Raw genomic sequence first — 24,997 nt, forward strand, 5'->3', positions numbered from 1 at the left:
AAGGGTCAATAATTAGGCCCTCCTTGTAGGTGTCTAGTTGGATTATATATAGCTAGGTTAATGTTGGGAGAATTGAATATAAAAATTAAACTTGATCCTTGCAATATTTATTACATATGTCTTATATCCTGTATATATAGTAAAATACAAAATTGTTTCACTATTCCTGAAACAGGAGAATGAACCGTAATAGTGGGGCCTATTTTTTTCAAATGCAATTTTTTTTTCAAATTTAAATTTGCTATAACTTCTATAATAATGAAGGACTTGATATTTTTTTATTCATGATAATTAATTACTAATTGGCCTTCATTAACTTTGTTTTTAATTTTCTGCTCTCAATTTTTTGTTAATGAGTCTTGTGGTGAGATGTGTATGTGTGTGAGAGAGAGAGAGAGAGAGAGAGGAGAGAGAGAGGGAGAAGGATTTATAAGGATAATGACCGTCTAAAAAAATAGTTGTACGATATGGTGAAAATATTGAACTCCACAATGAAGAGTGTGTTAATATACTATTAAAAAAGCCAGTTAGAGGATTATATGATTATGATATTACTGATATTAAGTGTATAGTTGTTGAAAAGTACTTTTATTGATTTATTGAAAATTTTAATAAATACATTAAAAATAACATTTATTTCCTATAAATGACGCCAAAAGAACTCATCTTTAATTCTGTTATATGAAATTAAAATAATACTTCATCTGTTTAAAAATATAAGACATTTTTAACCTAATCTCATCTCTCAATAAAATAGTTACTTACTTTTAAATTAACCTTATCTTCTCATATTTATCTTTATTAAATATCCTATAATAAATATAAAGTCATTATTAATAGGGTATTTTTTAAAAAATGTAATAATTACATCTCAAAAAAATAAAAATATTTTATATTTTTGAACAGCCCAACTTTTTAAAAAATACTTTATATTTTTATTAAAAAAATTTAATTAAATTTCTATTATAAAAATCTAACAACACATCTTGGTCCCTGCATCGCAGGGCTAAATCTAGTTTTTGGACATCACATAATATTTATTATATTTAATCAATTACAATTATTACGTAACACAAAAGCTATATATTTTTGACGAGAAAAATGATAACTATATACTATATCTTTGTTGTTTTTTTACACAGATATAAAAGATTCTCTCCTCTGACAAATTATCTATCTATTCCATTTTATTTGTTTTATTTCATTTTATATTGTCATATCGTGGACAAAGCGTGGCAATATAGCAACATCAATAATTTGATTAATTTCCGGACCTGTTGAACCACGTTGCTCATTCTATTAATCTCCAGAATTTTTTTTTTGTGGGTCCCCAACATACACGTATAGAATGGAGATAGAAAACTTGGGGTCTCAAAAAGCAATTAGAAAGAAAGATTGTGCTTAGCTTTGCCAAAAGTGAAAATCACTCACATATGCCCATAAGTAATATAAATATAAAAAGTCCTATAAAATTACAAATTTATTTTAAAGTGTCATGTCTTTAGCTGAAGCTTTCATTTATAACTAGATAATTGTTAATCGTTGTCACTTAGCAATCAACTTAACAACTCTACTTAACACCAAACAATTATTCAATAATGTTGACAATTTCAATATAACGAACAGTGGATCTCAACATAAGATATATAGGACTTTATAGTACTTTTGTTATTTCATGAAACTTTTCCTTATTTATGTTATAGGACTTAAGAGTAATTTTCACTTATAAAAACCATTATTACTGCTAATCAGAACATTAGCTAGTGGGAACATAACCTATAATCTAATTAATTAACTTCACCCCACCTAAACATTTCGATTCCACACATGAGCCCATCCAATGAAAAATTATTGCCACACTTTTGGCTCTTATTATTCAATCACGCATCAAAAGTACCAAAAGAAAGAGAGACAAATATTAAAACCAAGTTAAAGGGCAAAAAAAGAGAGAGAGAGAGAGAGAGAGATTTTATTTGTCAAACACAGACTTGACAAATATCAGAACCACAAATAATTTGAATGCTTATTATTTTCACTAACACAGCCATGAACACAGAAATGTCCATGAATTGCTAAAGCAGCAAACACTGAAACTACACACTGAAACCACAAACTATACATCACACAATTTCTTCTTCAAGACTCTCCAATTAATAATTAATAATATATTCAATTCAAAGTGATTCAAGAAAACCAGTCTTTGTAAGAACAGCATTCCTCACTTTGCTCAGATCCCTACCTTTGAGAGTCCTTCCAACTCCTTCAAACACAGAGAATGAAGAAATCTGAGTCCTTGCAAGCCTCCTTGCAATAAACTCATGTGGTGGTAACTTCACATCATACTCATCATCTTCATCTTCATCATCTTCTTCTTCATTAAAGTTTCCACCATACTTGATTACTTCTTCACTGTCACCACCATCTTCATCAGCATCCTCAAAATCATAATCTTGAAGCCTTGAATCCCTCTTGTTGAGGGTCTTGTTCTGATTCTTCTTCTTGTTGTTGTTCTTATTGATGTTATAGATCTTGGACCAGTCTGGGATGTTCACTGGTGCTGATTGCTGAAGAACCTTGCCTTCAATGGTGGAATTATAAGTGCTGGTATGAATATTCTTGCTACTGTTAGATTTTGGGATCATTCTTGATGCGGAAGGGAGTGGCCTGGGAACAGAAAGAGGAAGAGAAGGAGGAGATGGTGAAGGTGAAGGTGAAGAAGAAGAAGAAAGAGACTGTTCGGTTTTGAAAATTCCGGAACTCTGGTTTTTATTATTGTTCTTGTTATTATACTGTGGTTTTTCATTCACAACGTCCCAAACTTCTTCTTCTTCAAACTCTCCATCTCTCAAGGATCTCCAAATCCCACTGTGCTGCCTCTGAAGCTCATGTTTCTGCTCCATCAATGGCTTCCTTCAAAAACCAGATCACAAAAACGCACAAGAAATTCACAGATTCAATCAGGAATTGAGAGAAAGAGAAGGGGAAAACTCAGAGATGGGTCAAAAAAGGAGTTAAGAAAACCCCAAGAATCTAACCTTCTTGTTGTTGATTCAGAAGCAGAAATTTGCAGAAACGAGGGATGATTGTGGCTTAGATTTGATCTTCTGTGAAGGGAAGAAAACGCAGAGAGAGAAGAGTCCGGAGTGGGAAAGAGTGATACAGAAACAGACCTGAAGTTTCTGCTTAGAGATCCCCTGAATGGTTGGTCCCCATGTGTTTGTTTCCCAAAAAATGAAGAAAGAAAATGTGCAGTAAAGTTGATTTAGTTTTACTGACTTTATTTGACTAAGTATGTATGGGGATCTTCTTCAGAAACGAACCCCACATTTGCTTTGAGAGAGACGCAGAGAGAGATCCATGACTCAATTTAAAGCCAGATTCCATTGATGAAAAAATAATAAATTCAATTAATTCTCAATTAATGTGGGGTTACTTTTAATAAAACCTAATATTAATATATTTACATATTTATTGCAGGAGTGCATGTATCTTAGATTTGCGCGTTTATACATGTTTAATTATTTTAGTCTAATTCATTTTTTTAGGGTAGAAAATTTTGGATCCGGAGAATAGAAGTTAAAGAAAACAAGAAGAAGAAGAAAATGTAATAAAATAAATTTAGATTTTTTTTCTGTGTTGTGAAAGTAAATATGGAAATAAATGTAATAGAAGTAACAAAAATGCTCTATACTCATATTTAGATTCATTGAGTGACTTAACTCCACTTATTTAGTAAGTATATCAACCATAATTGAATTTTAGTACTTAAAAATTATTAAAATATTTTTTAAAAAAATTTAAAACAATCATCACAAGAAATTTCTCATTCCCTTCAAAAATTTAAATTTTGGTACTTTTTAAATATTTTATGGCAAAATCTTTGAACGTTAAAGGTTATTCTCATGTCATATAAAGTATTTATTGAGTAAGTAAACTTGAAATGCTCACCAAATTTAAATCTTACTAGTACGTCTTGATTTATAAAACATTTTTAATAAAATTTCATATATAAATAAAGTTTATTAAATACAACATATCATTTTAATTTTTCTATAAATTTTTAAAAGTACATTTCATTAATAAGAAAGAGTGAGGTAAATTTATTTGAGAAATAAAACAATGAAGGATAATATTAAAATAATTATTATTAATAAAATATTTTTTATTAAAATATTTTATATTTTAAAATGCCAAATCACTTTAAGAAATGTTTTATAAAATGGATGGAGTACTATTTTATATTTATATAATTAAGATTTTGTCGAGATTAAAAGTTTTCTCTTATTCCATTATTTATACATTTTAAAAATACCTTGAAATTTGTCGGAAAAGGTTAGCGTGCACAAGTGTGCCTGAGTGTGTGATAAGGAAATAAATGTTTTTGGGTCATGAATTAATTATCAATATTAATGCTATAATAATTATAAATTTGTAATAATCCGTATCATTATTTAGGGATCGAAAGAGAGTTATTTTATTTTACTTCTTACTTAAGGTTACTCATCTTGGTTTATTAAAAAATTTGAATGTACAATACGATCTTTTCTTTAGGCATTTCTATAAATAAATTGTAAAGTTTCTGAATCACAAAATAAAGGCACATTTTTTTTAACCTTTGTGAATTTTGAATGCACTTCTCTTCTTCATTTATATCTTTTGTCAGAGCCACTTGCATAAATATATAAAAGATGTTTATAATATTATAAAAGACGATAATGGATGGCTAATAAATAAAGATTGGTTAGCGTCAAAGAAAGCAGACAAAGTGTCCGAGTTTTCAACTAAAGAGTGCAAGTTTTGTTTGTACGTACATTTTATATTAATGGACACCCACACTGACATCTTTTACCTTTTTTTTAATAAAAAAATAACTAGATGGTACGTATGGGCTTTGCATAAAAATCAGCCCAACCTTTGAGTTCAAGCTTATTATTGTATTTTCCTAGCATTATTTGTAAGATAAAAAGAATAATATTTTAATTTTATTTATAAATTATATTATTGAATTTATCATAACTTTTTTTATCCTTCAATAAATTTTTGTGAAAGAAATTATACTTTCTTGTCTCAATTTATATTTTTTTTGTGTTAAAATTACATGCACCGAAGAAATTCATTAAATTAAGTTTATTATCTTAATTTTTTTCTACTTTTAAAATACTCTTTATTAATCGGAAAGGGGTGAAAAAATATACTCTTTTTTGTCTTTATTATAAGGCGCTGGGATTAAATCATGATAGCCAACTCATTAAATATATTTTAAAATAAAAAATTTAATTTTACCCCTATTAAAAGTAGAAAGTTAGAGATGCATAATATGCTATGAGTCATAAAATTAAATTTGTATCAGAGGTAAAATTGAACAACAGTAATAAATAACCCAATAAATACCTTGTATTAATAAGGAAAAAAAATTCATATATAAAGTGCCTGTAATATGAACCAAAGGAAATATTTAAGGAGTGAAATAATGAGGGGGTAATATTGAGATAATTATTGATAATAAAACATTATTTTTTAAAAATAATTTATATTTTGAGATACCAAATCACCTTCACAAATGTCTTATAAAATAGGACAAAGGTCTTATAAAATAGGACAAAGGATGTATGTTATTAAAATATGTATATTTAATATGAACAAAGTTAAAAATTTATTAAATTTTTAAACATAATAAAAAAAAAGATAATTATTGATTTCTGAAGGTAGGGAGTATATTATTAAGATATAACATATTATCTCGTATTCAATATTACCATTTATTAGATTTAAATATTATGACATTCAAATGAGGGTTATTCTTTGTATACAGTATTTCTACTTATAAATGGCTTAAAAATTATCTGTTTTGGCTTCAACCATTCTTTGGTACCATTATTTGTTCTTTCTGCTCTCAACATTTCCTTTTCAATTTTGTTCAGTTTGTTTATACAGTAATAAAAGAACTTATTACGTGGAGATAGCCACCACTACCGAATAAAATAAATAGTAAATAATTTAAAAAAATTAAAAAATATTGAACGAACTCGCACTTGCTCAGAAAGAAAGAAGATAACCACACGGAAAATTCTCTCTCCGGCGACGATATGATGACTGTCCAAAGTCCAAGCAGAAATATACTTATTTATGTATTTGGACACTCTGAATAAAATAATTCTTACATACGTGGATTAATTGATTACGCTTACAGTTAATATATATTTTATTGTGAGATGGTTTTACTTTGAAGACGAGCATGCTCTGTCAATGTTTAATTTGTTTATAGTAAATTTAAACTATATAAATCTAACATTTTCATTCTAATTATGATACTATCTCTCTTTGTTTTTGAAAACGATGGCAAATTTGTATTTTTATGATATTTTAACTTCAACCGAAACTTCATTTTCATCATTTAATTTTAAAAAATATTTTCTAGTAGTTTCATTAATAAACAATATTGTCAGTGAACTTTTTGACAAAATATTTTTAAATATTTAACATATTACATTTAATTTTTAAAAATAGCAATTGTTGACACAAAACCATCATTTGAAATTAATAGTATTAGGATTAGAACACTAAAAAAATATTTTATAAAATTAAAAGATTAAATTGAAATCTTATTTAAAGTTAGAGAATTAAAAATATATTTTTATCCAAAAAGAATGTGAACTAAAATCTATAACAATTATAATCAAGTAGGATTTTAACATTTGATGAAAATATCACTAACACGCAAAATTACATCAGATATAGCGTAGTAACTTGTAGTGGGTTGAACATCAAACGAACTGAGATGCAAAAGTTTTGCTTTCTTGATTATCTATGCGCGCTAGCAAATGTTATCTGAAGGCCCCAAATAAATAACCTCAAATTCATACTTGGCACTTCTTCAATTACTGCTTTGTGCATATTGAAATTTGCAGTATCCGTTAAAGTGTTGAATGAGTGAGAATCAGCAATGAGATATTGAGATGATAATTGTAACACCCTAATCATACTAACAAAAAACGTAATCAAATATCATGATAATAAAGAAAATTTAAACTCCTCAAAAAACATAATTACAATGGTATAAAAGCTTAAAATCAGTTCTAAAATTTATTTATTTTTCTTAAAGGTAATCATGGTAAAAAAGAGTTAAACTTATTTTTAAGAATTACCATAGTTATAAAATATTTATCTAATAAAGAGATATTTAAAAATTAATCTTAGTAGAAAAAGATTAAACTAGTAATAAAAAGGCTAGCAAAGTCATAAAAATTTGACTGTACAATTTAAAACCATAAACATTATCCTATCATGATAGAAAAGAGTCTACCATGATCAATAAAAAAGTTTTAAAAAAATTTAATTTCACAAGGTTTAGGCTTTTTAAAGCTCGCAAACATGAGTGTAATATTTAATTACAAATATTTAAATATTTATTTTAATAAAAAGTTTTGATACCAAACTTGTATGATAAAATATTTACTCTAGAAAATCAGTTATGCAATTTCTATAGCTTCATATCTCAACTAACAATATTCTTATCCATTATACATAAATAATAAACAATTTATTAAAGCAAACCCAAATGACAAACATGTCTTATACTGACAAATGATTATTCTGTAAATAAAATTAGACTTAAGGCTTATTCAAGGTAAGTCCCAAACTTACAAACACTTCTCCATGGATCCTCTAAGTTTACCTAAAATACTAAAGAAAACAAATGAGCTTTAATGCCTCAATAATATAAAATTTAACCATATAAACACAAACTATAACCACACAAATATACAACAGATATACCAATAAGTTTATGAGAATTATTCAGTCATGGGCATCATTAATAATCACTTGATGCAACATATTAATATGCAATACTAGTAATCTCCCTTATTACTTTGTTCAACTTTATATCGCTAACCAAAACCATGGGTTTAACTATGATTTGGCCCACACACTTGATTGATCAAAGTTTCTCTATTACTTGAGATGTACCTAGCTAAATGTACAGAGCTCAAGCTCATACCATGGATTTCCTTTTTAAAGAATCCAATAAGAAGGTCTCACTGTCCCACATTCCACCTTAGCAAATCTAGTTAGGTAAGTATTATGAACTAAAGCTCTCAAACAACTAATCATGTGCACAAAGTGGAGGCAAATCATGGCATCATTGAATTACAGATACATCAACATTATTTCCTTATCAACTTATCCCCAATGCATATCACATATGCATAATTTACATTACATACATGCATGCTTAAAAATTAAAATATCTCAATCGATGAACTCAAATTACAAGTATGCTTAAAAGAATTAAATTACTCTTAACTAATATAAATTTTTAACAATTAAAAATTATCAATAGACATTCACGAGCATACTTGAAAAGAAAAAATACCAACAATAATGTATATAGTTAAGTTATAAGTATGCTTGACATGATTTAATTAACTTATAAATTTTCAACAAATAAATTTATAGTTATACACGTTCTTTATCACACATAGAGTTTGTATATATATGAAAAATCCTTTAACTATCTATATGTTCTTAACTAAAAAAAAAACTATTCTAAAATTACTCTAAGGTTTTCCAAAAGCTACAACATAGAGCCCAAATTTATCTTTTAACTCCATATCCCTATATATAAACTATTTTTCCGTATTCATGACTCTAATGGTTTAAAAATATTGATTTTAAGTCTCCATTTATCTTAAGTCTTTATGCTAAGAGATCTCAAGTCTTGTAAATAATTTATATATAAAACTAAATCAAAAAATTTCAATTATGTCACTCTCTAATTTTTTTTACCACCAAGATTCTCAAAACTAAGGGGATAAACAGATAAAATAAAAATTTTAAAGGGAAAATGACAATAAAGTCTTAAAGGACTAATTTTATTTAAGATAAATCCTAAGATATTTTGAAAGATCAGTTAAGTCCCATGCTGTTTTTCACAAATTAGACTTACGAAGGAAATGATGAAAATGCCCCTATAATTAAATATAACATGTACACTCATCAGTTCCAACATTTTCCTTTTGATTTGTCTCTTTCCCGCCATTAATGAAATCTGCATGTAAGTGGTGGGGCTGCATATTGAAGAATACCATTCCTAAAACAGAGTTGTGCTTAGAAGAGGTGGAATTGCCTTAATTACTTATTCAAGGAAGCTCAAGGAGTTGTGCTGGTGCATTTAGATAGGTGTGTCTTCTTTTTTTTCAAATCCCTGCATCTAAACAAAAAAGTTTACTCTATTAAGGTCTGATTTCTTGCAAAATGGCTCTCATCAGGGAAAAGATGGAACGGTTTATTGCAACTGAACATGAAAGATTTTTTTATTTCACATTTCTAAAGATTTGGCATGAAGATTCGACATTTTGCAACTGAAAGTGTAAGAATTTATCATCGAGTGTCCATATCTTAAGATGAAATGCTGTCACTGTTTCACTAATGTAAAAATCACTTATATCAAAAGTAACTTATTTATAAGTGATATATTATTACATTTTATTTTGTTTTTTATAGGTTGATATTATTAGGCATAATGAAAAGTAATTGTTTCAAGGAAATTTTTTGTTATTTTCATTTTGGTGGAGATATTGTAAAAGATATGCATGGGACAATGCATTATGATGGGGAGAGTTATAATGGAAGAATGATTAGAGAATGAATGTCTCTTGAAGGATTTGTTATATTGATTTCATCATGCTTGAATTGTGATTTAAATGGAATAGAGTTAAAATACACAGTAAAGTTTGATTGTAATGCTCTTTTAGACTTTAAAGATGATAAAGGGATAAATCAATTAATGAAATTGAATGATAATTTTGCTCATGTGTACATCATTGGAAAGATACAGCAAAGTATAGTGGCAAGAAGAGATTCAATTGAAGGGTAAGTTTTTTTAATAGTTACATGATTAATATTATGCTAATATAAATGTGAATGGTAGTAATAAACATGATTTGAATGGAAATGTAGAGCAGGATGTTTAGCTGAAATTCATATGCTATACTAGATCTTGAAGTTCTACTATGTGCGATACAAAGTATCCCAAAACCAATGCCTAAGCTAAATGCAACAAAGTGGAAGGATTTGCTAGTAGGACCGGGCAGATTTTTACGAGTACTGATGATTATAGACAAGCAATCTACAAGTATAATATTGTACTATGCATGTTATCTTCGTAGCTCATAGGAAAAAATATACAATGGCACCATGCATCATGTTGAGACCCATGAGATGTCAAAGCTAAATGCATTGACAATATCTAAGCTCATAAACCAAACCTTTTTGCTACCTCCTAAAACATCTCGATCAGCTGGCAGACCTCATAGTGTGAGGATTAAGTTTCAATATCAGCAAAAAAAAGGTTTATCATTGTTCTCATTGTCATGAAGCAGGTCGTACACAGAAGAGGTGTAAAAATCCAAATCCAAGTTGATGTTATCGTAAATGGGTTACCACATGAACTTGGATTTAGGTGATATACATATATGGATAGTTTTAGATCAATCTAGATTTAGTTAACATATATAGGTTTTTGTACATATATATTGATAGTATTAGGGGATTTTTTTGGTACATAGCAACCCCTCTTTTATAAATCTAAGTTCATGCTTTTGTGTATGTGGACAACTGATATGTGCAGATGCATTAGATGAATTAATACATGTAGCTTATATGTACAGTTCATATATTCTATAATCACTAAAAGTGTGTTGTCTTAAAATTTCGAACAGAGGTTGCAAATTATTTGTAAGGCAGTTGCAAAATTTGGTATGTCAATTGCAAATTATTGGAGTCATGTTCTAAAATAATTTGGTAGTTTTGCAAGTTTAAGAATTCAAAAGTTATTCTACCCAAAATTTTGAGAATGAGTTGCAAATTATTCGTAAGAAAGTTACAAAATTTAGTATGTTAGTTGCAAATTACTGGAGTCATATCTTAAAATAATTTGATAGTTTTGCAAATTTAAGAATTTAAAAGTTTTTCCACCCAAAATTTTGAGAATGAGTTACAAATTATTCATAAGGAAGTTGCAAAATTTAGTATGTTAGTTGCAAATTACTGGAGCCATGTCCTAAAATAATTTGATAGTTTTACAAGTTCAAGAATTCAAAAGTTATTCCACTCAAAATTTTAAAAAAGAGTTGCAAATTATTCGTAACAAAGTTGTAAAATTTGGTATGTCAATTGCAAATTATTGAAGCGTTATCCTAAAATAATTTGATAGCTTTATAAGTTTAAGAATTCAAAAGTTATTCCACCTAAAATTTTGAGAAAGAGTTACAAATTATTTGTAATGAATTTACAAAATTTAGTATGTAAGTTGTAAATTACTAGAGCCATGTCCTAAAATAATTTAGTAGCTTTGCAAGTTCAAGAATTCAAATATTCTTTCACCCAAAATTTTAAGAAGGAGTTGCAAATTATTTGTAAGAAAGTTGTAAAATCTGGTGTTTCAATTGCAAATTACTGGAGCATTGTCCTACAATAATAACTTTAAGAATTTAATAGTTCTTCCACCCAAAATTTTGACAAGAAGTGGCAAATTTGTCTTGAAATAGTTGCAAAACTGGGTACCTAAGTTTCTTGACAACTTGCTTGATTAGGTATAATGTATACTTGAACATTACAAATACGTTTCAATATTAGAAGTTGATAATAAAATTGTAAAAACAAATTACAGAGTTACAAAGTTGCAAACTTGATTAATTGGGTACAATGTATAACTTCGAACTTAAAATTCATTTGAGCATATCCTCACTTGTACAAACTACATAGTCCTCCTTCAGCTAAGACACTTAAGGAAACAAATTGAAAAAGAAGCAATTTCTGTATAATCGAAATGGTGAATGTTGATGAGAATCAGACACTTCAGCTAGGCAAATGCATCACACCCATCAAAGATTAATGACCTAAGCAACTGATCACTCAGAGTAGAGAAGAGATGTCAAACAGGACTAGAATAGAGATGATAGACAGCTTTACTGGACAGCTTAGGGAAGAGACGACAGAGAGCTTTACTCGCTTGCAATGCGACAGGGAAGAGACGACGAACAGGGCGAAGAGTAGAGAAGGAACAACCTCAAATTTTCAACAGCCAAATAAGGGTATTTCGGTAATTTCTCATTATATTAAAATGCTACTCAAGGATCTAGGACTTAACTGGCCTTTCAAAATGTTTTGAGATTTATTTTGAATAAAATTAATCCTTTAAAACTTAATTGTTATTTTCTCAATTTTAAAATGCTAACATGATCGAAGTCTCAAACCATCCTAGAAGTATCTAATTATAATATCTAAGTGCTAAATTTTTCACCCTCAGCAAAATCTCCCCCTCACCTACCTACAGGCCACGCGCGTAAAATTTGTGAACGCTACAGTGTGTGTTGTTTGGTGCATTTGGGTACGCTGAATTTAATGCCCACAACGCAATCCTTTTTTTTTTTAACCTATATATTGTATTATATATATATATATATTCCAATTAGGCAATTACTCCCCTTTCTCCTCATCTTATAAATAAATGCATATATTCATCATTTTTATTTATATATACTTAAGGTTGAAATTAAATCTTTAAAATTTATCTTATTTTGGGATAACTTTTGTTTTTTTAAAAATTATATTATTTATTTCTTAATTTATGATCCTCAATACATGTTTAATAATTTTCTACGCCTCAAAACTTTTTCTTCTGTCTCCAAATTGCCTTTATTTAATTTAATATTACCTAGTGATTAAAATCTAAGATGTTACAACAATCATGATACATTTTATCAAAACAGTTTTGCCCCCTTTGATAATAATACAGCATTGAGCAGCCAAAAATAGATGAATTACGGTGAACTTACATATCCATGAAGGTGAAATTATTGGAACAGAGGGAAAGAAAGAGATTGAGGGGGTTAGAATCGTCATTTTTAATTGCGCCGTTACTCTATCCATTATCCCAGCTATGAAGGGAGAAAGAAAAAATTAGCAGAGCAATGCAAAGGGAGAAAGGAATTAATGAAATTTGAGATAAATGAAAGAAATGAGGGGAGAATACTTTGACCGAGAGAGAGATGAGAGTGACGATTTGCATTCTTCCAAATCACTCCCAATACTCTCCAGGTTTTTCTTTCTTTTACACTTTGTTAAGAACTAAGGCTGTATTAAAAACTTTCAGCCTAGTCCAACTTAATTCAATTCAAGATAATCCTGTCATGTCCGGTCCATATAAATATTGATCATTTAAGATTAAAAAGATTAGATTATTTTTTCAGGTTGGACTAGATAAAAGATTGGACATCCAGACCACTTAGTCTAATCCAATTTTATTAATTTATTTAATATAATTATAATTAATTTATTTTTTATAGATGCTTCAAATGTAATTAACATTAAGAAAATGAATGTATACATGAAAATTTATTAAGTTTATTTTTAAATTATTATTGTAATGTAGTGTTGTTGAATGTTGTTTTTATTAAAGTTATAAATTTAAATTATTTATACTTTAATTAAAATATTTTTTTATTATTAAAAATTATTATAAATTTATTATAATTATAAATATTTTTATTATTTTAATTAAGTTTATTAGATTGAAATGGATTATTATCTCTTATAAAAAAATAATTAAGTAAATATCAAATTAATAAAATAAATATTTTAATATGATTAAATTTAATTTTATTAATCTTTAAGTTATCACTTAACAACACAAAGTGTGGACCTAACTCAATTCTTGTGACCTTTCTCTCACCTTCCCGTCACACGCTCACACGTTATCCCAGCACTCACTCTTATTCTCTCTCACATCAGCACACGCTTCACTCTTTTTCTCTCTCTTTAGCTTTAGTTTCCTCTGTTACACACACTCAAATGAGACACGCATATTGGTAGATTAGGAATGGCGGGGACAATGATATCTAGATTTGTTTCGCCGCCTTACACTATTAAATATTAATTTTTTAGATTTTTTTTTTCCTTCTTCACCGCCTTTAATATGCTTGGGATGAGAGAAATGATTTGTTCAGAGAATAATAAAGGAATCTGGAGAGAACGAGCAGGTGAAGTTTCTTTGTTTTGCATCGTATGCAATGGAGAAACTTGTTTCAAACTGGTGCCGTGTGCGACCTGTGCCGGAGGATTACGTGTTTCCACCAGAAACAAGACCAGGGATCGTCCATGTGCCTATAAGTGAAAGCTTCCCAGTGATTGACCTCAACGAAGCAGAGAAAGGTGATCCAACGCTTATTATGCAGAAAATTCTCAAGGCAGCTCAAGAGTTTGGATTCTTCCAGGTTCATGCCATTAGCTTCTGTTTTTTTAGGTTTCGGGTTTGGTGAAAGAATAAGATGTTTAAAAGCTTGATCAATTGTAGCAATAATGTGTGATAATTGAAAGTATAGGTGATCAATCATGGGATTCCGGAGAATCTAATGAATGAAACAATAAGTGTGTTGAAGGAGTTCTTCCAGATGCCAGCAGAGACCAAGCAGCACTTGTGGTCAGAGGGTTTTAGCATGAAGGATTGCAGGCTCATTACGAGCTCTGTAACTTATGCTACAGAGAAGGTTCATCTATGGAGGGACTGTCTCAAGCACCCATGTCATCCTTTAGAGAAGTGGCAGCATATATGGCCTCAAATCCCAGCGAGATACCAGTAATATAATGGATGCTACACTCTAAACTCTAAATGCTTTTATGTCTACTTTTTTATTTGTTTCTTTACTTATTGGCTTTAGTCTGATTTGTATCAGAGAGTGTATTGGGGTGTGTTCAGTGGAAATAAAGAAGTTGGCTTCCAGGATCTTGAAGTTTATCAGTGAAGGACTTGGGCTGGATGGTGAATACCTTGAGGGTGAATATAGCCAATCTATGATACTATCGGCTAATCATTATCCGCCATGCCCCCAGCCAGATTTGACTCTAGGATTATCCAAGCATGCTGATCCTTATATCATAACTCTTTTACTCCAAGATGACGTCTATGGACTTCAAGTGTTGAAGGATGATACTTGGCTTGGTGTCCGTCCTAATCCACATGCAATTGTGGTCAATATAGGCTCTCAGTTGCAGGTATTCATAGTACACTCTTGATTGCATAGTCCCTGACTTTTCATTCAGAGTAGAAATTAAACAACTTGTTTCATTGTTCATTTGATTGCAAATGATAATGTTGAATGAGGGTGCAGGTGATCAGTAACAATAAGCTGAAAAGTGCAGAGCACAGAGCTGTGACGAATTCAGGAGAAGCTCGAACTTCAGTTGTATTTTTCATAGGAGCTTTGGAGGAGAGTATTATAGAGCCCGCAAAAGAGCTGGTTGATGAACTCCATCCTCCAATTTACAAGCCCTTCAAGAACAAAGATTTTCTCTATAAATTCTACGCAAGTAACGGTGACTCCCAAGGCACGCTAGAAAATTTCAAGGCATGACTTCAAAGGATCAGAATATTTATGTCGTCTGTTCCTTTTTGTGTTCTGGGCTGCATTTTATTATTATTTACTTGTAACTTCCTTAGTGTTTAATTATATTCCCCTTCAATGTATTATATATGCGCGCATGAAGCAATCGAAACTAGAAGAAAAACTCCATTGTCAATTGTACTTGTTAAGAGAACACCAAATTGGCAAAAAAAAAAAAAAAAAAAAACCATCAAAACCAAACCGGACAGATTTAGTGAGTACGGCGGCACAAACAGGTCCACAACAGCTACCAACAAAACCAACTAAAATGGTGAGTTAAAGAGGGTGGTTTTGTGAGGATGTATTCCAATCATTTCTCTGCGTTGGATTAATGAGAAGGTGTGGGAAAATTCACTCTCCGGCGACAATATGATGACTGTCCAAAGCCCAGACAGAAATATACTTATTTATGTATTGGGACGCTCTGAATAAAATAATTCTTACATACGTGGAGTAATTGATTACGCTTACAGTTATTGTATATTTTATTGTAAGATGGTTTTACTTTAAAGACCAGCATGCTCTGTCAATGTTACCTGAAGGCCCCAAATAATAACCTCAAATTCATACTTGGCACTTCTTCAATTACTGCTTTCTACATGTTGAAATTTGCGGTATCCTTTAAAGTGTTGAATGAGTGAGAATCAGCAATGAGATGATAATTGTAACACCCTAATCATACTAACAAAAAAACGTAATCAATTATCATGATAATAAAAAGATTTAAACCAAAAAAACATAATTTTACCATGGTACTAAAGTTTAAAATCAGTTCTGAAATTTATTTTTTTCTTAAAGGTAACTATAATAGAAAAGAGTTAATTTTTTTTTTTTACCAGAGAAAGGAAATAAATTCCAAAATAGAGTCAAAGCTCAATACATAGTAAAACGAAAAAACATGAAGTCATAAGCCAACATCAAAGGCAAAGACCAAACTAAAAGCTTAAAGAAAAGATAAAATCAGCTAATTCCTTCTCGATCTTTGGAACTCAATGGTTGCGTAAAATCCTGAGCTACACCATTTGAGTTATAAGCTAAGATATCCAAAAGAGGGAGTGAAGAGCAAAGAACCCAACCTGAAGGCTCCACTCCCTTTAGTGAAGAGACTGCTAGCCAATCAGTAGCAGAATTTCCTTCTCTTTTGACAAAGGAGAAAGAAAAAGCTGGGAACAAGCGGATAATGTCAAAGAATTCCTCAAGTGGGCTGTGGTGAGACCAATGACTATAAGAAAGATCTAAAGAGGAAAGCACACGGCACCAATCTAAACAATCTAGTTCAGAAACGGCTTTAGTGATATGGGAATCTATAGCAACTTGGACAGCTTTTCTAAGTGCAAAAAATTCTGCCATAAGGCTAGAAGAGGCAGTAACAGGTTCTTGCCAACCCTTAATAAATTTGCCCAGGTGATCACGCCATAAAATTCCTATTGCAGCCTTTTTTGAGACAGCAGAGTATGCACCATCACAATTAAATTTGAATTTACCTACAGATGGTGGTTTCCACTGTGTGGGTAGATTAGAAACAGGTGAACAAGAGTCTTTTTCTCCATGAATCTTCCAGAATTCATTCACAGAAGCATTTGTTAGGCTAATAACGTGAATAGGATTAATTTCAGAAGCCGAAAAAACCTTGGCAAACCTGGTTTTCCATATATTCCAGCATATGCAAGCAATGTAAGCCTTACCAAAACCATCTAGGGGATTGTTGTCTAACAAAAAGAAACATCCCCACCCTTCAAAGGAAGTAATCTTTTGAGGATCAATGATGATGGAAAGCAGACAGCCAAACCAAGCCTTTTTTGCCCAATCACAAAAGAGCAACAGATGGGATAGCTCAGGTCTGGAGAGCATTTACGGGCATGAAGAGCCTCCTTTGTTGCAAGGGCCCTATGAAAAGCCCTCCACATAAAGTGTTTGACTTTAGGAAAAATCTTGAGTTTCCAAATATCATTCCAGATTCCTTGGGGGAGAGGGCTTGAGGTTGTCGCATCAGGGATACTCACAGGGTGGTCTCTTGCATAGTTCAGTCTGTATCCTAGCTTTGAGGTATAATTTCCCTTCTTAGCACCATGCCAAATAGTTGTATCAGCTGAGATATTACGAGGAATCAAAATATTCTCGAAACAAGATGTAGTTTCAGGAGTCATTGCATGTGATACAGTAGATAAATCCTATGTACCATCAGAAATAAGATCAGACACTTTAAGATTTATATCGATGTTGACATTCTCTTGTTTGACAACTTTGAAATCAGCCATGCCAATAACATGAGGATCTTTCTACACTAGGATATTTTGCCCTGACCCAACAAGTCAGCTACTCCATGCCCAGGAAGCGTGAGATCCACGTTCAGCATGTAAAAGGAGATAGAGGGAAAATAGATAGATTTTAAGTACCTTGGCCCAAAGATGACCAGGGTTGCTTAATACCCTCCAGGCTGTTTTGGCAAGCAGCGCATCATTGAAGTTCATAAAGTCTCTAAATCCAAGGCTTCCCTCCTTCTTTGGAGCACATAGCTTGCTCCAAGATCGCCAATGAATGTTATTCTTAGTATCATTATGCCCCCAAAAGAAATTTGCCATTAGACTATCAAGTTCAGAGCAAGTACGCTTAGGGAATTTAAAACTCGTCATAAGGAAAATAGGAACCACATTAACCACTGGCTTAATCAAAACTTCTTTCCCAACAAAAGTTAGCAATTTGCTTTTCCAACCGTGTATTTTCTTCCCCACTTTATCTAGGACATGGGCTAAGGCAGCAATTTTGGATCTGCCCCACAAAATAGGCAAACCAAGATACACTCCCGGGTTGTCAACAGTACTAACTCCAAGGAAAGAATAGACTTCTTCTTTCACATGAAAGGGGTATTCACAGGGGGAAAAAAACAGAGAGAGAGAGAGAGGGAAGATTTGTCAAAGTTCACTCTTTGACCTGAAGCATTGCAATATGAATCAAGAATTTCTTTTATGGCACTACAATTACTTCGGCTAGCATTCAGAAAGAGCATGGTGTCATCAGCAAAAAGATAATGAGTAAGCATAGGGCATTCTTCAGTCAAAGAAATGCCTTGAACAACCCCATTATTTGCATGAGCACTTAGCGTGAAAGACAAAACCTTACTTGCAATTATGAAGAGGTACGGGGAGAGAGGATCTCCTTGACGTACTCTCAGGAACAATGCTGGCCACGGTTCTACAAGAGATCAAAACATTAAACATGGATCACTTAACACACTTCATGATCCATCCAACCCAAGTATTGCAAAAGCCGATTTTCTTTAAGACAGCCTCTGTCAAATCCCATCCAAGGCAGTCAAATGCTTTATTCATATCCATTTTGAATGCAAATTCATAGTTAGTACCAGATTTCTTAAGTTTGAGATAATGAAAAATCACTAAATTATAGTCATATCAAAAATTCAACTTTATTTCCTCATCAACCCATCCCCAATGTATAATGCATATGCATCATTTACATATATAAAAGCATACTTAAAAATGAAATATCTCAATTGATGAACTTAAATTACAAGTATGTTTGAAAGAACTAAACTACTCTTAAATAATATAAAATTTTCAATAATTAAAAATTATTAACCTACATTTATAAGCATACTTAAAAAGAAAAAACATCAACAGTAATGTATATAATTAAGTTACAAACATGCTTGACATGATTCAAGTAATTTATAATAGTTTAACAAATAAATTTATAGTTATACATATTCGATATCATAGAGTTTGTATATATATAAAAAAATCTTAAATTACCTGTACTCCTTTAACTCACAAATAACTACACATCAATTCAGACAATAAGAATTTTCAGTGAGAGTCTTTAGCCATAGACATGCAAAAGTATTAATATAAAATCTAAAGTTACTGAAAATTACCCTAAACGAACACTAAAGTCACCCTAAAGCTACCGCATAGACCCCAAATTTCTCTTTCAACTCTATGTCGTCATACATAAACTAGTTTCTCTACATTCAAAAGTCTAATAAATATTTTTTATGGTTGGAAAGTATTGATTTTAAGTTTCCATTTATCTTAAGTCTTTACTCCAAGAGACCTCAAGTCTTATAAATAATTTAAATATAGAGATTAAATTTTCTAAAAACTCAAGATAGACCTATATATATATATATTTTCAGAGTAACTCACTATTAGCAAAAGATCCAAAAATTCCAATTATGTCACTCTCTAAATTTTTTTACCATCAAGGTTCTAAAAACTAAGGGGATAAACAGGTAAAATAAAATTTTAAAAATACTTACATCATCTCAGTCTAAAACCATCCTGGAAGTATCTAATTATAATATCTAAGTTAGGGCTGAGCAAGTAACCCGCTACCCGCTCGACCCGCTTGTACCCGTTAAAAATGAGCGGGTAAAAACCCGCCCATTTAACAAAAAAACGGGCGGGCTGAAATTACGGGCTAGCCCGTTAATAAGATATACGGGCGGGACGGGCTACGGGTTAGCCACCGGGCAACCCGTCCCATCCCGTAATAATTAAAAAAAATTTGCAAATTATTTTTTATTAAAATACTGGAAGAGTGAACAGTGAAACAGGACGCTGGCACACGCTGCGTTTTGCCTTTTGCGGTTTTTCAAATACCATTTCCTGCCTGCTGAAATTAAAACCCTCGGACTCGGTCCCTCTCCCTCGCAATCGCAAATCATCGCACGCAGACGGCAGACCAGGCAGCCGCAGCTTCACTCAGACAGCCAGACTCGTAAACGCAGAGCGGCAGAGGGCAATCGGGCAGACTCATAGACATAGTCGCATACCTCCACAGCTCTAATCGCGCATTCTCACAGTCGTAGAGCAAACTTGTCTTCTGGAGTGTTTCCAAGGATTCTGGGCCACGAGGCTATGGGGTAAGCTTCTGAGAATTCCTTCCGAAGGATTCTTCTTTCTCGCAGACGGCAGACCAGGCAGCTGCAGCTTCACTCAGATAGCCAAACTCGTAAACGCAGAGCGGCAGAGGGCACTCGGGCAGACTCATAGACATAGTCGCATACCTCCACAGCTCCAATCTCGCATTCTCAGTCGTAGAGGAAACTTGTCTTCTGGAGTGTTTCCAAGGATTCTGGGCCACAAGGCTGTGGGGTAAGCTTTTGAGAATTCCTTTCGAAGGATTCTTCTTTCTCACAGTCGCTACCGTGCTTTTTAGAAACATCTTCCAAGTATGATTAATCACTAATCTATATTAATTACTTGTAATTTCTTTCTTATATGATATTTGTGTATGATATAATTAATCTTGCTCAGTCGCTTAGTCACAATATCTTGCTGCCTCGCTGGCTTGCTCACTCCCTGATTCAATCTTGTGCGTGTCTTCCTGCCAAGCTAAGACCAAGTAAGTTATTAACATTATAGTGATGATTATTTGACTCAGCGACTCTGCCTTTGCTCTTAGTTGTGAATTAGTTTAACTGAATTGGATATGCCACCAATAGATTTCATTAACAGAGTTTAGAGGTGACAAACAAATCCTTCTTTTCCAATTTCCAGTATTGCTTGCGTGTCCAACCTGTTGTAGTTAATTAATTTCTTGAACGCCATATTCCCAAGCAGTGTCGATGTGCCTGTAAGTCTGTAACCAGCTTGCAAAGAAGCACCAGATTCCATGAGAATCCCACAAAAGAATGGATGCATAAGTTAATTAACTTACTTTTGAATATATTGAACTATTTCATAATGTAAAGATCTCCACATTGGTGGGAACATGTATAAATACATTGCTTGACTGAAATTATGCTTGAAAATTAAAATTATGTGATTTTTTTTGTATTATGAAATTATGTGGCTGCTTGATTGGAATAATTGTACCTTCCTAATTTTTTAGAATTTAAAAGGATGAGCAACACTCAAACCCTTAAAGCAAATGTGGAAGAAGGTGATATTGAAACTAAGGCTACTGCGACATCACACAGTCCCACTACTCGAGTAGAGAATGCCACAAATAATGAGGGACAAAAACAAGCACCGGCTAGGAAAAGGAAGAAGCAAAGATCTGAAGCTTGGAAGCATTTTACGAGGATGTCACTTGAGCAAACTAAAGGGAAGCACCGTGCCAAATACAACTATTGTGGCATGGATTATGCAAGTCATCCTTCGAACCATGGGACTAAAGCACTTTGGCGGCATTTTGAAAAGTGCCCAAAGAATCCAAACAAAGCCAACAAGATGACACAATCTTTATTCTCTGTTACTTGTAGCCAAACAATGTCTACACAATTGTTCAATCAAGAGAGGTGCAGGAAGGATCTTGCTAAATTTATTGTAAAAGATGAGATGCCTTTTCGAGTTGTGGAAGGGGAGGGTTTTAAAGAACTATTGCACGGACTTGAGCCTAGATTTCAAATCCCTTCACGATGGACAGTTGCTAGGGATTGTTACAAGTTGTATCTTGAAGAAGCAAGACATCTAAAGAAATATTTTAAGAAATTTAAAGTTCGTGTGTCCCTTACCACAGATTGTTGGACTTCAATCCAAAATGCCAACTACATGTGTTTGACTGCTCACTGGGTTGATGAGAATTGGACATTACAAAAGCGGATTTTGAATTTTTTTGTAATTGAAAACCACAAAGGAGATACCATCGGGAAGGAAATTGAGGGATGTTTATTTAGTTGGGGTATTGACAAAGTATTTACAATTACAGTTGACAATGCTTCTTCCAATGACACTGCAATTGCATATTTAAAAAAACGTTTGAGGGAATGGAATGGCCTTATATGTGATGGAGAGTATATGCATATGCGGTGTGCTGCTCATATTTTGAATTTGATTGTCTCTGAAGGATTGAAAGAGATGAATAAGTCCATTGAACTCATTCGGCATGCGATAAAATTTGTTAGATCTTCTCCGGCTAGGCTACGTAGATTCAAGGAGCTCATGGGAAAGCAAAGAATTGATTCAAAAAGTCTACTTAGTATGGATTGTCCCACTAGGTAATTTTAATTATTGTTATGAATTGTTAATTTATATTTATTTTTCTAATATTAATCGAGCTTTTTTATGTTGTTAGGTGGAATTCAACATATCTGATGTTGGAAAATGCTGTGAAGTTCATTAAAGTTTTTGATCGGATGGAAGAAGAAGATGAAGATTACAATGAATACTTTAAAAAGAAAGTTGAAGAAGAACCTCCTAGTCCATATGATTGGGGTGTTGCAAAAGAGTTTATAGTCTTTTTGAAGCTATTTTACTCCATGACATTGAAGTTTTCTGCATCAAATTTTGTGACATCTAACACATGTTTCCAGCAAATAGTTGCAATGCAAACTAAGCTTAAGACAAGTGCAACTAATTCTAATGCTCTATTGGGTGACATGGTGAGAAGAATGCAAAGTAAGTTGGATAAATACTGGGGTAAGGCAGATAGCATGAATCCATTGTTGGTGATAGCAGTGATACTAGACCCTAGATACAAATTTAAATATGTCCAAGTTGCTTTGGAAAATATGTATTCTGAGCCTATACAACGTGAGCTGGTTACAAAAAATATCATGGATGTCTTGTATAGCTTATATGGTGAATATTCAAAGGATGTCTTTGATAGTGAAGCTTCTCAATCTCAAGCAAGAGCAGAACACGGTGATGACAATGTTGGGGAGAATCAAGATTCAATTCCCGATGATGATGTTTTGGCGGTCATGGATGATGAAACAATGAGACAATTCTATACAATTGCAAGCATTGAACGCCAAGAGGAAAAAAATTCGGAGGTGGATGAATATCTTCACGCTGAGTTAGTTGCTTCTCGTGATCCAAAATTTGATGTTTTAGCTTGGTGGAAAGTAAATGCTTTCAAGTATAAGGTCTTGAGTTTGATTGCACGTGATGTGTTAGCTTCACCTGTCTCTACTGTCTCTTCAGAATCTGCTTTTAGTACGGGAGGTCGAGTACTGGATACTTTTAGGAGCTCCCTCTCTGCAAAAATGGTGGAGGCACTCATTTGTGCTCAAAGTTGGCTTTCTCAACCTACTTTCAAATTGAAAGAGCTTGATGTTGATAATTTTGATGAGTCTGACAATCTTATTATTGGTAATTTCATTAACATTTTCACTTTATATTACTTTACATTGTTCAAATATTAATGAATATAATTTTCTTAATTTGTTTTGTAGAGGAAGAATCAGGGGCTCAACGTTCAACCATCTCTAGTGATTCTGAAGATGACGATGACGACGACGATGATCCAATGCAAGATTAAATATGTGATGGATTGTTTTGTTGCCTTGTTGGCTTGTGAGTTGTGACAAGATTATTTGTGTCGGATTATTGCTTTTTGCTTGTGCCTTGTGGCAAGACCATTTGTCAATTTGTATGGTTACTTTGATTTGATTAATGTTGTATTTTTGAAGACTGATGATGCTTGGTGCCTTGGATGACTGTAATATGTAACTGCTAATATTAGAGTTTATTTCCTTTGATGATGGTGATATTTTAACTATTTTTAGGTAGAATTACAAGAATTTTAAAGCATAGAATATTTTTTTATTTTAAAGCAAATTGAGGGCTGTTTGTCCAAAACGGGCTGGCCAGCCCGCCCAGACCCATTTGCAGCCCGCCCAGCCGTTTTTAACGGGCTGAAACGGGCTGCAAACGGGTACGGGCTGGCCCAGCCCGTTTGGACAAAACGGGACGGGCTACGGGCAGCCTTACGGGCCAACCCGTCCCGCCTGTTGCACAGCCCTAATCTAAGTGCTAAATTCTCAACCCTCAGCGAAATCTCTCCCTCACCCAAATGCAGGCCACGCGCGTAAAATTTGCAAACGCTGCAGTGCGGGTTGTTTAGTGCATTTAGGCATATTGAATTTAATGTGTTGTGGGCCCTGGCCCATACCCAACCCTTTTTTTTTTTAACCCATAATTGTATTATAAATTTACATGTATATTTCAATCACTCCCCTTTCTCTTCCTCTTATATGTATAAATGTATATATTCATTATTTTTAATTATATATACTTTGGGTTGAAATTAAATCTTAATAATTTATCTTATTTTGGGGTAAACTTTTGTTTTCGTAAAAAAATTATATTACTTATTTATTTCTTAATTTATAATCCTTAATAAATGTTCAATAATTTTTTACGCTTCAAAACTTTTTCTTCTATGCCTCTAAATTACCTTTATTTATTTATTATTACCTAGTGATTAAAATCTAAGATGTAACAATAGTCATGATACATTTTATTAAAACAGTTTTGCTCCCTTTGATAATAATACAGCATCGAGCAATCAAAAATAGATGAAGTATAGTGAACTTACATATCCATGAAGGTGAAATTATTGGAACAGAAGGAGAGAAAGAGATTCAGAAGGTTAGAATCGTCATTTTTAATTTCGTGCCGTTACTCCATCCATTATCCCTGTTATAAAGAGAGAAAGAAAAGTAGCAGACAATGCAAAGGGAGAAAGCAATTAATGAAATTCGAGAGAAATGAAAGACATGGGGGAAGAATACTTTGACCGAGAGAGATGAGAGTGAGGATTTGCATTCTTCCAAATCACTCCCAAAACTCTTCAGGTTTTTCTTT

General features: G+C 32.2%; 3 protein-coding genes across 4 annotated transcripts; 1 reads left to right on the forward strand and 2 right to left on the reverse strand.

Annotated features, from left to right (window-relative positions):
* Positions 1-2,011: 2,011 nt before the first annotated feature.
* On the reverse strand, positions 2,012-3,319 carry LOC129301202 (protein S40-6-like). Its single transcript, XM_054939780.1, has 2 exons — positions 3,036-3,319; positions 2,012-2,910 (listed from the first exon to the last, which is right to left on the reverse strand). The coding sequence occupies exon 2, from the start codon at positions 2,898-2,900 to the stop codon at positions 2,175-2,177; it is 726 nt and encodes a 241-aa protein (XP_054795755.1). The 5' UTR covers positions 2,901-2,910; positions 3,036-3,319; the 3' UTR covers positions 2,012-2,174.
* A 10,578-nt stretch (positions 3,320-13,897) lies between these two features.
* Positions 13,898-15,579, forward strand: LOC129301201 (protein DOWNY MILDEW RESISTANCE 6-like). Of its 2 annotated transcripts, none has more exons than XM_054939777.1 (4): positions 13,898-14,276; positions 14,385-14,638; positions 14,721-15,054; positions 15,171-15,579. In XM_054939777.1, the coding sequence occupies exons 1-4, from the start codon at positions 14,073-14,075 to the stop codon at positions 15,411-15,413; spliced, it is 1,035 nt and encodes a 344-aa protein (XP_054795752.1). In that variant the 5' UTR covers positions 13,898-14,072; the 3' UTR covers positions 15,414-15,579. The 2 variants fall into 2 exon arrangements, with proteins under 2 accessions (XP_054795752.1, XP_054795753.1); XM_054939778.1 differs by having other exon boundaries at positions 13,906-14,276; positions 14,736-15,054.
* Positions 15,580-16,403: 824 nt separating this feature from the next.
* On the reverse strand, positions 16,404-20,225 carry LOC129301200 (uncharacterized). Its single transcript, XM_054939776.1, has 6 exons — positions 20,146-20,225; positions 19,214-19,221; positions 18,375-18,635; positions 17,840-18,291; positions 17,266-17,614; positions 16,404-17,152 (listed from the first exon to the last, which is right to left on the reverse strand). The coding sequence occupies exons 1-6, from the start codon at positions 20,223-20,225 to the stop codon at positions 16,404-16,406; spliced, it is 1,899 nt and encodes a 632-aa protein (XP_054795751.1).
* Positions 20,226-24,997: the final 4,772 nt, after the last annotated feature.

The sequence above is a fragment of the Prosopis cineraria genome, unplaced genomic scaffold (assembly GCF_029017545.1).
Source record: "Prosopis cineraria cultivar Desert tree isolate PC_DT_omini unplaced genomic scaffold, ASM2901754v1 PC1956, whole genome shotgun sequence".
Classification (NCBI taxonomy): Eukaryota; Viridiplantae; Streptophyta; class Magnoliopsida; order Fabales; family Fabaceae; genus Prosopis; species Prosopis cineraria.